At 29.9% G+C, this 17,146-nt stretch overlaps 1 protein-coding gene across 3 annotated transcripts in view; it reads left to right on the top strand.

Annotated features, from left to right (window-relative positions):
* The window catches only part of CNTLN (centlein), a 429,193-nt gene that overhangs the window by 158,032 nt on the left and 254,015 nt on the right, over nucleotides 1–17,146 (top strand). For 2 of the 3 annotated variants that reach the window (XM_031961482.1, XM_031961489.1), the window contains exon 8: nucleotides 12,419–12,613. The exons of the other annotated variant lie outside the window; for it this stretch is intronic. In XM_031961482.1, coding sequence (XP_031817342.1) covers nucleotides 12,419–12,613 — 195 coding nt within the window. The remainder of the gene's footprint in view (nucleotides 1–12,418; nucleotides 12,614–17,146) is intronic. 3 annotated transcript variants of the gene reach the window in all.

Genomic DNA, 17,146 nt, shown 5'->3' with positions numbered 1-17,146 from the left:
GGTCCCTTTTGGGGGAGCACTGAAAGCTTGTAGGCATTCCAGCCTGAGCTATCCTTTAGATCCTAGAATAACACTAGAGTATATAAGTAGCGTTATTCTACCATTGACATCCTAAGTCAGCATCACTAGGACCGAACTTTATCTGTGCTCCAAAAGAGTGCAAAGCTTGGTTCAAACATGAAATTTAAAGTCAGGAAATATAGAAGGATTATGGGAATATGTTGGAGTAGATCAGAAAATTCCAAGCTTTCCAAATTTCTCCCACAAACAAAACAAAATTATTCCTCAGGCTGAACAAAGACTAGAGAAAAATAAATAAGACTTGGATCAAAATAGGGGTCCTCCGGACAACCTGAGAAGACTTGAAGACCCCAGGACAGAGGTTTAACTTGTGTGAAGTACAAACACTCTTCAAGTGTTCCAAGCTAGCCCCACAGAAAGAGCAAGTAGGAATGGATCCCTGGAGCTAGCTGGATTTTGCAGTAGCTCAGTAGTAACTATAAGAACTTTCACTTTGTGAACAGTCTAGGGAGTTGGGGGTTTGAGTTCAGGAAGACTGAGGGAAGCTCTGCTAATAAGGAATGTGAGCTATAGAGGCACAGCCCTGGGATAGAAAGAATCAACACACCCAGTGAGTGCAGAAGCTGGGGGGGTAGGGGGAGGAGGAGAAGCTCTCGCAGGAGAGGAGAGCTTTTAATTTGGAATTCCAGGTAAGAGGAAAGAGCTGAAGTGAAGCCATAAGAATCATTCCAATTTAAAAAACAAAAAGTCTCTTCCACCCCAAAGAGTAATGTTAAATGACTACTTATCCAGTAAGAATTTATATAAGAACTCAAAAAAGACTTTTATGAGATTGAGAAAAAATGAAAGAGATTGAAGAAAAGCTTAAAAAAAGAATAATCCTCTGAGAAAAATAAGAAAATTATGAAAAGAAGATCCATCAACTAGAAAAGGAGATCCAGAATCTTAAAGAAGAAAATAATTCTTTGAAAATTAGAATTGGGGAAGCCAATGAAGCTATAAGAGGCTAAGAAATAACAAAACAAAATACATAGAATGAAAAAAATAGAAGAGAATTTGAAATCTCTTATAAGAAAAACAGCAGATTTGAGAACAGATTAAGAAAAGAAAACATAAGAATAAGTAAGACGTTTAGGAACAGTATTTCTAAAATGTAAAATGACTCCATTAAAGAGAAAATTTCATAAGAAACAAACAAAAAACTCGATTCAAATATGTTGGAGCTATAATTAGAACTGTATAGGATTTACCAGCAGCTACAGTAAAAGATCACACAGGACCTGTAATATATGTTGACAATCAAAAACTCTAGGCCTGTGGCCAAAAATATCCATAATATTGAGTAAAAAATAAATATTCACGAACTTCACATATTTTCAAGATTTTGTGTCAACTGAATCCGAACTTGATAGTAAATTTAACATATGAGAGCCAACATCAAAGGCTGATTTCAAAGTACTCAACAAGCACAAACTATGTTTTATATTTGGAAATATATACCATATGTCTAAAATTGACAACAGTAATTCTGTAGTTCAAAAGAAAGATTGGGAAGGAGCTGAGTTTGATCTGATTCTAAAAAACAAAACTGTTTAGGAAACGTAAAAATAGTAATTATATGAATGAGGTTCAAGGGAAAAACTGACACAGAGACATTAGATTGGGGAAGAAGAAGTTTGGTAGTTCTGAAAACCTACTCACATTGGGAATGGGTTAAATAGGGAACAATATATACATACATACATACATACATATATACCACCATGAAGGGTAAAAATCTATGTGTAGATTAATGGGGAAAGGATAAAAAGTGAGGGAAAGGGTGGCAAAAGGATAAGATGGGATATAGAAGAATGTTTAGATTAATGGGTGTGAAACAAAAAGGCAGAGAAATGGTGGGAGTAGAAGATAATTGTAGAAGGAGTTTAAGTAATAGCTAAGCAAGTTATTGAGGAGAACTAAAGTATTTATTTATTATTATATATGTTTTCTTGAAGTGGAAATTTATTGTTGCATATTTTGAGTCCTCCCTGATTGTGCTGGCCATATGACAATTTTTGTTTTGTTTTTAAATTTTCTTCTTTCTGTCTTTTCCTATTGTACTTTTTCTTATTTTATGTTTAGTTTTAAATAGATAGTTAAAAAAAAAACAAAATCAGGAACTAGATTGGAAAACAGAACAAAGAAAAAAGAATCCTACCTTTAAAATGTGGTAACAGGAATTCATAATTATTTTAAAACATCTATTCTCAAACCCTCAAAGAAATGCATGGTATAGAATGGTAGTTCAAGAACTACAATTCTTGAAAAAGATGAAGCAAGAGCTTTAAAAAAAAGAGTTAATAGTGTCTTACAAAAGAAATGAGAGTGCCAGAGGGAAAATAATGAAAAAGAAATGAGAATATATAGAATAAAGAATAGGAGAAGAAATTAACTTGCTATAAGAAGGACAAAACTGTTCAAGCAGATTGAATTGGAGAAGATTGTAATGGATCTTATAGAAGCTAATGACTGCCTCTATGATATAACAAGCAATATTGAAATTGATAGACTGAAAAAATTGAAGAAAATATAAATTAAAGAATAATAACTTGCCTGGAGATCAATTTGAGGAGAAAAAAATTTAAAATTCACTCTACTACCTGACATCTTTGGCCAAAAAAAGAGCTTTGACATATTTCAATGATCAAAATTAAAATTTAATTATTAAAACTCACCATATCTCTTAGAACCAGTGGGTAGAAATACAATCTCTAATTATTAAAAATCCCAAACAAGCAAATCCAAAATGAAAACGTAGGAATGTTATAACCAAAACCAGAGCTTCCAGGTCAAAGGAAAAAAATATTATTAGTAGCCAGAAAATGAAAACATTTAAATATTGAAAAACTGCAGTCAGGCTTTTACATCATTTTGCAACCACAGCTATAGAGGAGTGGAGAGCTTGGATTATAATATTACCAAAGGCCAAGAATCTAAATTTATAGCCAAGAATAATTTACCTAGAAAAATTAAATATAATATACAAAGAAAATAGATCTTTAATGAAATAGAGGAATTTCAAGCATATCTGATAAAGAGCAGAGCTACTTAGAAATTTTGAAGTTTAAACATAGGAATTAAGAGAAATATATGAAAAGGTAAACATGAATGGTCATGAGTGATTTAAGAAGGATAAACTATTTACATTATGGAGAGATAATATATGGGTTCTCTATGAATCTTATCATTAGTTGGAGTCATAGAAGAAGTCTAAGTAGATGGAAAACCTGGAAATGTTTAAATGTTTCTGTTTAAATGGTAGAAAAGGAAGAGGAAGAGTAATATACTAGGGGGGGGAGATGGAGAAGTTAAAGGAACATTATCCCATATTTTCAGCATAGCCAAGAATTCTATAAAAATAATGAAGGGAAATGTGTGACATATGGACCTTAGATAATCTCATCATAATACCCCTAATGAGAGAGATATGTATTTGACTCAATAAGATAAGAGTGAAAGAGGAGATGGGGAAAGGAAATGAAAGAAAAAATTAAAAATGGAAAATTAAGAGGATATTAATTTTAAGGAAAACAAACTAAAGATTTCCAAAAATATTTATACTGCTTTTTGAGGTGTCAAAGAATGGAAATCTGAGGAAAGTGATGAACCAATTGAATAATATGATAAAATACTATCTAACTTTAAGAGATGATGACAGGAATGACTTCAGAAAAACCTAGGAATACTTGTATAACTGATAAAGAGTGACATAAATAAGGTGTCATATCTAGATAGTAGTTGGTCTGGAAATGACCAGAGCCTATTAATGACCTGAAAACTCTATATGAATCAATAGAATGAAATAGCAAATAACAAAAAAAGGTAACATGACTTCATTAAGAGGCTCAGTGCTCAGAAATTTTTAGGCACTAGCTCTCTTATATTCTGCCTTCATCAGATCCATTCTATAGTATTTTGTTTCTAAGAGCTTTGAACAGATATTAATAAATTGGTGAGGCATAAGAGACCAAATTTGAGTTTTTATCATATAATAGTTGATTTAAGGAAGTGAGGTTATTTGAGCTGGGGATATTTAATAATTGTTGTTAGGGATTTGAAGGACTCTCTATGGAATAATAAAACTTCTTTTTTCCTTTTTTAGTAGAGAGGCAAAGCTCACAGTCATATTCAGAAATTATAGACAGATTAATATTTCACATAAAGAAAAACTTTTTTTTTTTTTAACAATTCAAATTATTCACAGATACTATGAGTTATCTCATTAGGCCCACAGAGTTACATTGGAGGTATTCAGAGAAAGATGGTAGTTTTTTGTTTACATATGGATAGGGTATATTGAGGCTTCTTAAATTTTTTTCCAGTCATAACCTCTTTTCACCCAATTTTTTATGTGACCCTGGGTATATAGGTATATTAAATAGATTTACAAAAACAGGCATTTACTGATAATAAATTATAATTTCATGACCTTCACATTTAGGTACACAACCTTGTATGGCATTGTAACCCATAGCTTTCGCAGCTTTGGATGAGATGATGTCTAAAGTTTCGAAGTTACTGAGATCTCATTTTTTTTGGTGATTCTTCAGTTTATCTTCTCCAGATTGATAGATACAGATTCTTATATGTTTTTTAATATGTATAATTTTCATAAGCTTTATATAATTCTGGTTTTTCTGTGTATCTGATAAGTTTTTCAAGAATTTTAGTTGAGGTTTCATATAACATTTTAGCTAACCTCTCATGTAGTCTGAGTAACATACTGCTACACTGCAATTATGTAACTTTATTATCCATTGTGACTGGTGCATAACTGATAGTTTCTTATCTTATATGTGTAATAATTGATTTGTTTTTCTAAGATATTTGAATATATAAGTAAGATTTAAGTAACATTTAGGAAAAATCCTCACTAGAATGTTTTCATGGTATGATTACTATAATAAGATCAGTCTTTTAAAGTTCAGGTAGGGAGGTAATATTTAGATTGTCCCCATTTTGTAAGTGTTAGAAAATATTAAATAGCATTGTATACTTTTGTTTTTGTTTTCTTTAACAAGTACTTATTAAATGAATTGGTTTTTACTTTATATCTTCCTTTAAATCTACTGTATTGATATTTTTAAAAGTATACGTAGTACCATTCATACTTGATATTCAGTTATCTTCAAAATAGATTAAACTAAGGCATACTTTGATTAACTTTGAGCACAGTGAAGGATTAAGTCACATTTTTATTAGATATATCATTGACATCTCTTTTCCCTCACATACAAATTCACCCCCAAAATATTATTCACGGGTTTTACATCCAAATAAAAAAATAACAGTAATCAGAAGAAACAAAACAGCCTTTACGAGCTTTATTTTTCCTTCTGTGTTTTTTTTGCTTTCTTCACAGTTGCATATTCAGTCTTTTCTATGTGGAATTTAAGTATGAGTAAGAGCATGTCAGTATTCATATTCTCTAAGCCATCCAGAAAACCTTGGTTGCTAAATATATGTTTTTATTACTTTTTATGTACATAATGATAATTAAAAGACATGAATTGCTATCATTTTGATGGAATGTTAGCTTACATAATTTGAATATTAACTGTATATTAAATCATGGATTTTTTTCCAGTGATATGCAGACATGAATTTTTAGTCATGGAATTTATTATCTATTTCAGTGATAAGTAGGAAAATGTCTATAAATAAAAAACTAAGTATGACATTTTATTTTTCTTTAAGTTAATATTTATTTTAATTTGTTTTCTGTACATTATAGTTTAGTACTAATGAACCTAAGAGCATACTAATTAAAGTTAAAGATCAATCAGTCAATGAACACTTATTATCTACCTGCTATATGCCAGGCATGGGTATACAAGGACAGAGAATAATACGATTCTCAACAAATTTACATTTTAATGTACAATAATTTTATATATTCAAAATAAGCTAATCTGGAAGGGAACACAAGTTGGGTATCAGGAAAAAATGATTTAATCCTGGAAATAGATTAAACTACTTAAATATTAGAAAAATAAGTTGGGGTTACATTATTTATGACTTTAAAAACTTGATGGTAGAGTTTATATTTTATTTGAAATAAAATAAGAAGCCAACGAAGTTTATTATAAGGAATATGACATGTTCAAGTCTATGCTTAAGGAAAATTATTTTAGCATCAGTGTGGAGATTGGATTGAAGTGGGAAAGGATTTGAAATAGGGAATCCAATTAGGAGGCTATGGTAATAATCTAAGTAGGTGCTGATGGAGTCTTGAAATAGGATGATAACTGTGTAGATATTTTGTTAGATTCAGGAGAGGTAGAAATGGCAAGGTTTGGCAAGTGACTGGATATACAGAGTGAGGGAGAGTGAAGAGGGGATAAGACTGAGGCTATGAATTTGGAAGATAGGAATGTGTGGAACAGTGGTGGGCTTTAGGGGAAAAAATGGGTGAATTTACTTCTGTATGCTTGGAATTTGAGATATCTCTTTGTTGTCCAGGTTGAACTGTCCCATATACAGATTTATGATACAGAGCTGAAACTCAGAAGAGAAACTAGTGCTTGATATAAGACTTGAAGTTATCTTCTTTCTCCTCATCATAATAATGGGTTTTTTTTAAGACTACAAAATTTACAAATATTAACATGCTTGATCCTCACAATTATTTGTTAGGTTTCACTGTATTTGAATTCTTAACATAATACTCATTTAAATGTTTCTTGAAGAAGGAAGAATAGTGCTAAAGAAATCAAAGATGAGAAAATCACCTGCACTGTAACACAAATATTCCCGGAAAAAATCCCTACTGGAGATGGCCCAATTTTAAACACAGTGAAGAACTGATTCTAAAAGTTGACTAAAAAGGAGATTTGGACTACATGACTTCTAATGAACATTTTTTCTAGCTCTAGATCTGTGATTCAGTGGTCCTATGAAACCAAGTCATAAGATGTTCAGTGATTTACTCAAAGTCACAACATTAGTGTTGGAGAAAGGATTGAAACTCTGGTCTTTTTGTTTCAGAATCAAGCATGATCTGAGGGTCTAGGGCTGGTTTAAGGGGTTGAGATGTAAATTAATTTATTAATTCAATCCAAACAGCTCCCCTCTAGGTATTTCCCAAAATGAATTAGCTTTCTTTCTCTGCCTCTAAATATTGAAAGTGGGACATGTATCTAGATGTCAGGTCTGGAGCAGAGATGTCAAAACACCTGCAATATAGGTCAAATACCTTTCACCATTATGGTCTGAACCAGATTAAAGGGTAAATTGGGAAAAACAAATAAAAATATAATAAAACACAAATAATGTTAATATATTATTTTTTTAGTCAATATGTGCCAGCAGGAATCCTTATTTATGATTTAGTGGCCCCCATTTCTATGTGAATTTGATACCATTGCCACCTCTTAGTTTCCCTTAATTTTTTACAAAACTCATCTCAAATCATCTTTTGCAGAAGATCTTCCCCATCTAGATTTTTTTCTTTTGTAAATATTTTGTTATTTGTCTATTGTTTCCAACATTATATTGTAAGCTCCTTCAGATTAGGGACTATTTAAACTTCTCTTTGTATCTCTGATACTTAGCACAGGGCTTGGCATATAATAAGCACTTAATAAATTTTTGCTCACTTATGGGAAGAGCTGCATAGTAGCAGGGCAACTATTTAAAAATCATGTTCTCTAGAAAAACTTAATCTTTCCAGTGACACATTTAGCTTTTTTATTGATTGGTAACTATAAAGCAAAGCGGTTGAGTTTAGTAGAGTAAAATTCTATCTTAAAAACACTAGTCTTTTTTCTTTCTGCATTATTTTGTATGAGCAATGAGACTGATATTCTTAAAACATAGTTCTGATCATGTCCTACCTAGATTTAAAAATATTGTGACTTCCTGTTACTTCTAGGTTACAATATTCTCAACCCTGGCATGTAATAATCTTCACAAAACTTATATTTTTATTCTTATATTCTTCTACCACATACACACACATACACATATACACACACTGTTACAGGAAAACTGGCTTGCTAGCTGTGGTCTTTGCACAAGTCTAATATGTTGAATTTTGCACTCATTTCACACCTCCACCTTATTAAATCTCTAACTTCCTTCAAATTGCATTTTAAGTATCCCTTTTATGTTTTTCTCTTCCCATTTTGCTCCCACTTGTTAGTTAACTTTCTTTCTTTTAAAATTATTTTGTTTGCACTTGGTATTATTTCTTTGTGAATAATTGTATCCCATAAGTAGAATAAGGTCTTTAAGCATAAGAATTGTTTTGTTTATGTTTTGTATTCCCAATATATATTTAACAACATTTGTTATACACTTAATAATTTGTTGATAGTACCTGACACATGTTAATGAGTCATAAAGATTTGAACAATGTTTCCATTGCTTATGTGAAAATCATACAATATTTCTTTAAAGATATAATATCAATAACTGTTCAGTAACTCTCTGATTATTAATGTGAAATGAAGCACAAAACAGGATTAATATATTCATCAAAATTTTTTGACTATGTTTTAGAGACTGAACAATGCAGAGTCCAAATAGTAGAATGATTCTGTATTCTGCACAGGATTTCAAGATGTTCCTGTTTTCAGAATTGTAGGACTCAGAATTATTTAGAGTATATTAAATACAATGCATGATCCAAAAGCATCAAGTGATTAAAACTAAGGTTTTTCTTTTTAATATTCTTCTTCTTCTAGTTTTGCTATATTTCTGTTAGTATGGGCATGTCATAATATCTGAATGTTTAAGGTTTTTTGTCAATAATTTCTGAATAGGGTACACTGAAGAACTGCCTATAAGTAGTTTAAAGGTGATGATTACAGAGATGTACTGTACAATTACAAAAGATTGTGGTCTGGTCATAGAAAAATAGCAAGGTATATATGATAGAGAGTCCTAGTGCTTTGTTGACATCTCTCTAGAGGCAAAAGATCTAGAAAATATTTCCATCATACTATATGGAATTTGTATGGAGGACTGTTAGGAAGATGCAGAAAACATGGAAGTCCTTTTTTTGCTAGCTGTTTTATGGAGGACCATCTTAACATGAATGTTTGAATTCTATAGCTATTTTGGGAAAATGACTTTTGATTTTAAAAAAAGCCCCCCCCCCAAAAAAAAAAATTAGAATCATTGTAATATAACATTTTAGAATTAGGAGGGATCTTTGTGGTAAATGTGGTGTTGGGGAATTGATAGAAGATTGGCTTCAAATTCCATCTCTTCAGCTATTGACTTTTCAGCCTTGAACAAGTCACTCAATCTCTTTGAGCCTCTTGGTTAAATAGGGATAATGGCACTAATTTTTATTTCCCTCACAAATTTGGTTTTAGGATAAAACAATGTAAAATAGTACATTAATATGAACTGTTAAACTACTCCATTCTCCCTGTAATAAGGAAACTAAAGCCTTTACAAAATGCTTGCAAATTGCTCACTTTTGTTTATATCATTTTTTATATCAGTTGTTCTTAATGAAATGAGCAGAAGTCAAATGAAAGAAGGTTAAGGATAAAAAAAGAGAATTAATTATTAACTATCATCAACTTTTGAATAATAATTAACTGTTTTGCCAGCCATTACACAACAAAATCATAATAATGTTATTAATGTTCTCACTTTAGAAACTTAAGGCCAAATTCTCTATATTTGTACTTCATCTCATTAATTGATAATGAGTCTATCAAAACAGAAAACTTTACCTTTTGACATATCCTTTGATTCACCTCTGCTCTTAGATGCTTTAAATACCCCCCCTGTTCAGCTATTACAGCTTCACTCTAATTCTAGCTAATCTTTTCTTCTAACTAGTCCTATATAGAAGATAATAGCAACATTCAAACTCTCAAGACAACCCAAGCCTCCAATATGGCTCTTTAAAATTTTCATTTACCCAAGGACTTATCATGCATGTCTTTCCATTCCTTTCTTACCTTCTCATTGGAAATCTCATTGCATTACCTGTGTTTAGCTATTTTTCCTGATGGAAAGATTTAGTAACATAAAATTTTTATAATTCAAAACAAATATTCCTGACTTAACAAAAATAATTAATATAGTTCTGATAAAAACATTTTCTATTAAATTCTGTAACTAATACAGATTATATTGCCTTTAATGGGGAAACTAAGGAAGAGTTATAAAGCAGTATGCTTAATGATGGGTGGCAATAACAAAGGAACTCAAATAGTGGGAATAGAATCCTGGATTTTTAGGAGCTAGAGAAAAAAGTGGGGTTTAAGACTCTGATAACATGATTTTTAGCTCTTTTATTAGTTGGAAAGTTATTTACCTACAAGATAACCAGTCTAATTGTTCAAACTGTTCATTGTCCAGGAATATTCTAGCTTTTGGTGGAGCTGTGACTGTATTGTTAGGTACTCTGGGGATGGCAGCAGTGTTTATTTATTTTTTTAAATGCGGTTTTAGAATATTGAAAGTTTTCTTTTGCTATCAATCTCTAGTTCATTCACAGGTCTTGTAGTACTCTTAATTGAGTCAACTATTCTCAGGGCCAGTAATGGTTTTGTAAGTAAGATGTGCAATTCCTGTAATTTTGTTAAACTACTAAAACTGAATTGTGCCCAAGTATTTTTTATAAATGTATATGTTTTTTAAAAATTTTCAATTAGTGGATTGGTATGGATAGGTAGAATATCATTCAGTTTCTACTAATATTTTTTTCCTCAATAGTATTTTATTTTTCCAAATATACATAGTTAGTTTTTAACATTCATTTCTGTAAGATTTTTTGTTCCAATTTTTTTTATCACTCTCTCCCTTGCCTCCTCTCTCCCTAAAACAGCAGATAATCTGATATAGCTTAAACATGTACAATCCTTTTATACATATTTCCATATTATTCATATTGGGAAAGAAGAATCAAAACAAAAGGGAAAAAATACAAGAAAGAAAAAACAAAAAAAACCCAAACATGGATGTGGATGGCTTTGAACCATATTCAATATCCATAGTTTTCTCTAAATGCAGATGGCATTTTCCATCTCAAGTCTATTGGAATTGCCTTGAATTATTGCCTTGCTGAGAAGAGCCAAGTCTACCATAAATTGATCATCATATAATCTTGGGCTTACTGTGTATAATGTTCTCTTGGTTCTGCTAATTTGAATCAGCATCAGTTCAAGTAAGCCTTTCCAGGCTTTTCTGAAATTAACCTGCTCATCATTTCTTATAGAGCAGTAATATTCCATTACCTTTATATGCTATAACTTATTCAGCCATAGCTCAACTAATGGGCATCCAATTCTTTGCCACCATAAAAAGAGCTGCTGCAAACATCTTTGCACATGTGGGTCCCTTTTTCCTCCTTTAAGATTTCTTTGGGATACAGACTTTGTAGTGAGGCTGCTGGATCAAAGAGTATGCATAGTTTTGAAGCCATCTGGGCATAGTTCTAAATTGCTCTGAAGAATTGTTGAATTCACAACTCCACTAGCAATGCATTAATGTCCCAGTTTTTCCATATTCCCTCCAACATTTATCATTATTTTTTCCTGTCATCTTAACTAATCTGAGGGATGTGAAATTATACTTCAGTTATTTTAATTTGCATTTCTTTAATCAATAGTGATGGAGCATTTTTAAATATGACTACAGATGGCTTTAATTTCTTCATCTGAAAATTGTGTGTTCATATACTTTGACCAATTTTGAACTAGGAAATGACTTGTATTCTTATAAATTTGAGTCATTTCTCTCTATATATTATTATTTATATTTTGCTGTTCTTTTGTGCAGGTTACTATGGTTTGCAGTTCATGTCTTTTCATGTTATTGATGATGTAATTCTTTTTATCAAAAAGAAAAAATATTTAGTCCTAACATAGACTTGAATGTATCTCTTTCATATATGATAAAGTTCAGATTTTTTATATGTAATATTCAAGATCTTCTTTAATCTCAGACAATTGAACATTTAGTAAGTGCCTACTATGTACCAGGCACTGTGTTAAGTTCTGATGATATAGTCTTTGCCCACAAGTGGCTCACACTTTAATAGAGGTGACAACAAGCAAACAAATATGAACAAATTATTTATAGGATAATAAGATTACAAAGAACAGAGGGAAGATGTTAGAATTTAGAAGGGTTAAGAAAAGTTTTCTGTAGAAGATGAGATTTTGGTTGGGATTTAAAGGAATCCAGAGATGAGAAGGGTATTGAATTTTGAAATATCTGGTATTATTGCATAACTTTTATGAGTTTATATCTTATCTTCCTAAAGAAAATGTAAATTTTTGAGTGCAAGGATTATATTTTAAATATATTGCCTAATATGTTACCTTGTAGACAATATTTAAATTTATTATTAATTTAATATGATTAAATGTTTATTTTTAAACAGCTTTACAATGAATTACTAATTAATTTTGAAGCAAAAAAAGCAACTGAGTCTCTGCTCCGGCAAAACATTATTTGTCTTAAGGATCAACTAGTTCAAAAGGACCATGATATAATGCAATTGACAGAAAAAATTAATGAATATGAAAAAACTTCACACTTAGTAACTCGTACCATCTTTCTAAATAATATGGAACAGGTAAGAACCAGTTTTTAAAAATTTTATTCATATTGATTTTGATGAGAGCTTAAAATAAGTTTACTTGCATAAAATAGGAACTAGTTTAGAAAATGAAACTTAGCTTACTTATATTCCTTAAAGCATTTCACAAAATTATTACATGAATGCTTAATTAATTTAATATAATTTTTGGTAACTTGTGTTATTCATCAGTTGGCTGTAGTTTCCATCAGTATAAAGCAGATTAACAATTTGTTTCTGTTTTGATAATATTCTTAGTGAAGAATACAAAAATATCCTGGGGTTTGGGGTTCTCAAATATTTTTCAAAATTTGATTTATTTGACTTTGTGTTAAGATTTTTTTTTCTGGTTTAATGGAGATTTCTCCCCTCTCCCATAGAATAGCTATCACTAGAAATATTAATATTAATGTGATCAAAAATATGCCAGCCAACTGATTTTCAGAAATGAAGTATATCCTTAAACTTACACTGCATAATAGTTCTTTTCCAAGAAATAGAGCACAACTAATTTTTTTTCTCAATTTAATAAATAAGTTGTAATGGATGATTTTTTAATATTCCCATGTGCCCCCCTTCATATCCTTTTTCTTCTCCCAGAGAGAAATTTATTATAACAAAATATTTTTAAAGAAAAAACCGAAAAGTGATCACAAGTGACCATAGATTAAATAAGTCTGAAAATATATGTAGTTTACTACACTTTCCAAAGGATGAAGTGGGATGTCTTCTTATATCTCTTCTTTCAATTCATGCTTGTTCGTTGACATTTTGCAACATTCAATTTTTATTTCTTTTTTTGTTGGTGATTCTTCTTGTTTGTTGTAGTCATGTTTATTCCTTTATGCTCTGTTGACTTCACTGTTCATGTAGATCGATCGATGTTTCACTATGGTCATCATATTCATCATTGCTTTCCAAAATTGTTGTACTTATTCTCAGCTCTACTGCAGGGCATGTGTGCCTATTTTCCCATAATTCTCTATATTTTTCTGAGACAAATTAGGAAGAATAAAGCACATCTGTTGAACTATAGTCAAAGATAGAACCATATGAAAATATCATATTAAACATCTATAAATTTGTATGATTATAATTCATTCTTTCATATGTAATTGGTCAAAGGAAACAAATAATTCTCAAAAAGAGTTATAAACTATCAATTATATGAAAGAATGCTCCAAATAACTATATACAAAGAGAAAAATAAATCACAGTTACCCTGTTTTCACCTTATCCCACACAATTTTGTTTTCATCTTATCCCACATAAATTGGCAAAGATAACAAAAGAAAAAGTTGAGACCAAATATATTTTATACTGACATGTACCCCAAAAGTAAAGGTTTAATCTTCTCTTTTTTCAGTTAATATTTATTTATATCACTGAATTCAAAAGTTGTTTCTAAACTGAATATAAGCTACTTGAATTATAATTTCCCCTTTAAATTAAAAAATGAAATTTCATCATTGTAAACAAAATAAAATGAAAACTTATTTATAAAACTTCAAAGGAAGAATGTTATAAAATGCAAAATTTAATTCCATATTTTTTTCTTTAGGGATCATAATTATATATGAAGGAAATGTATTCTCTTCATTTTTCCTTATTCCATTAATACAATCTATAGAGTTTGAATAAAATGTCATTCTTTTCAGGGTACAAAAACATTTAGGTCATAGATAACAGATTATTAGAGATGTAAGAGAACTTAGACCATTTATTTCAGCTTTCTAATTCTAAACATGAGGAGATTGAAATTAGAAAAGATAAAATTGTTTGTTCATGTCACTATCATAATAGGTAGAATAACTGGGAATTTGATCTAGAATCTCCTGACTCAGTTTAAATGCTGCACCTATAACACCATGCAACTTTAATAATGAAAGTTTATAAGTAATCTCTCTTACTGGGTTCTTTTAAAATTATTTTTTTTTCACACACAAAAATGAAATCCAATTTATTTCCATTTTGCTTTGCTTTAGGTGCTTGATATTCAACACATATTCTCCAACACTTTGGAGAATAGAAAATCAAATAGTAGAGATCCCTAATGTCATAAATATTGTCAATTAATTTTTTAATCTAAATTCCTAATTTACTAATTTCTAAATTCCTAATTATATTGTTAATTTAAATGTGAATTTTTAATTGTTGGTGCAGGTATTGTTAGGCCAGGCTGATGCATTTCATTAGAAACAAAACATTGAAATAAATTCATTGAAACAAGCAATAAATAAATCATCTTCTAATTCTGTTATTTTTATAGGTAACAATTTCCACATAGCTTTACATAAATACCATAGATCTTTGTAGCTGTCTTTTTTATTATGTTTGGTAATAATAGGAATTAATGGTTTAGATGATCTCAAATGGTATGTAAAAATTCAAAAATCATTTATATTTTATTTTATATTTTTCTTTTTTTTCCTTTTCCTTTTCCTTTTCCTTTTCTTTTCTTTTCTTTTTTTTTTTTTTTTGGCTGAGGCAATTGAAGTTAAGGGTTACACAGCCAGGAAGTGTTAAGTGTCAGATTTGTTAAGAGGCCAGATTTGAAGTCAGGTCCTTCTGACTTCAGGGCTAGTGCTCTATCCACTATATTACCTAGCTGCCCCTCATTTATATTTTAAATGTGTTTTGTGATATTGTTCAACTACAAATTTATCTGATAATGTGGGAATTTGAACTACTTTGTAGATAATTGCAATTCAATTCAATTCAAAATATGATCATTAGTTTGAATGAAAGAAAGAAATATGATAAACATCATCTTTTGTATTGATGCAAAATACTTACCTTCATTGTTTTTTTTTTTCCTAGACAATATTTCTTTGGAGTAGTATTTCAGGATGCCTCTTGAAAATCACAGTTTTTGATTTAAAACAATGATTTTTGTTAAAAACTTTAGAAATATCTTGATGACTGTATTTCAATATAATTGTTTTTCCTTATAAGCCTATAATATTTATAAATATTTGTAAAATTTTATTTTATGCTTTTAAAAACATGATTCTTGGTAGGTGTCTTTCCAAAGTGTTTCATGTCACAAAAAGTTTATTAACTCCTTGTTTAAAAGAGAACCTGTAAATTTTTCTGGCTGCTGCAAAAGTATTCAAGGAGAGAAAATTTTATATCATGCTGAACAGGGGATAGTGAAAGGGAAGGTTCAAATGATGGGAAGAAATAGATAAATGAAAATAAAGAAATAGGAAATAAATTTAATCAAATTCAAAGAACTTGGGATAAAACATAAATATAGGCAGAGGGAATAAGAAGTTAACTCATATAAGAATGTCATATAAGCTAATTGTAGGGACCAATTACTATCTTTAAAGATTGTGATGTCAGTACAAAAGAAGAAAGTGGAAGAAAACACAAACCCAATATTTATAACTTTACAGATGAATATATTAAATGATCCAAAAAGACAGAAATAGAAAAATTGGTAAGAAAATAAAACCAATGAGCTTCTATATATCAGTGAATCAAGAAATAAATATTTATTAAGTGTCTCCTATATATCAGACACTGCCAAATCTTAATGTAAATATATAAAAAAAGGCAAAAGGCAGTCTTCAAGTTTCTCCCAGGATTTTACAGTCTACACAAAATACAAACAAATATATACAAAGCCAGCTATACATATAGTATAAATATGGATTAATTAAAAGCAATAAAATTTCAGAATTAGTTTTAAGAAATCATAAATTAAACTACATATGAGTTCCTTGAAAGCAAGGACTGTTTTTTGCTTTTCTGTGTGCTCTAGTACTTAGCACTATACATGGCATATAGTAGGTGCTTATTACAAAATGCTTATTGGTTATCAGTAAATATAGGAATATAACACATCTGACCTTTTCCCTTATTGTTTTTTTGAAATTATTCTAAAAAATACAAATGATGACAGTTAAGACAAGTGATATAGATCAAAGTGTCTGAAATTGGCAAAGTAGAGAAAAAATGATCCACATATGTTGATATCTTTAATTTACTTAGAATGTCTGTAGAATCAGTCAATCAGTAATCATTTATTAAGCATCTTCTATGTCTCAGTTATTGTGACAGGCACTGGGGACACCAAGCAAAAATGAAATGACTTGCATAACTTACATTCTATAAATGAAACAACATATATCAAATAAATATACACAAAACATAGGTGAGAATCAATAAAGAAATGAACAGGATTTAAAACATACATGAAATAATTGTTTAATATTAATATTTATTATTATTCAATAATATTTAATGCATATTATTTAATATAATTTAATATTAATATTTAATCCATAATACATTCAACACTTAAAGAAACGTTTTAAAAATTTACATAATGACAAATAATTAGAGCACTATAATAAGTAATGATAAATAAATTGCTCATGCTGGAGTAGTTGGGCCATTATAAAAATAATAATACTGTATAAAATAAGTCAGCTTGTTCATCATTTTTATGGAATAATAATATTCCATTGCCTTCATGTACCACAACTTGTTCAGCCATTCCACAATTGATGGTCATTTACT

The sequence above is a fragment of the Sarcophilus harrisii genome, chromosome 1 (assembly GCF_902635505.1).
Source record: "Sarcophilus harrisii chromosome 1, mSarHar1.11, whole genome shotgun sequence".
NCBI classification, from domain to species: Eukaryota; Metazoa; Chordata; class Mammalia; order Dasyuromorphia; family Dasyuridae; genus Sarcophilus; species Sarcophilus harrisii.
Note: the sequence above shows the minus strand (reverse complement) of the source record. Positions and strands in the feature narration are given on the sequence as shown.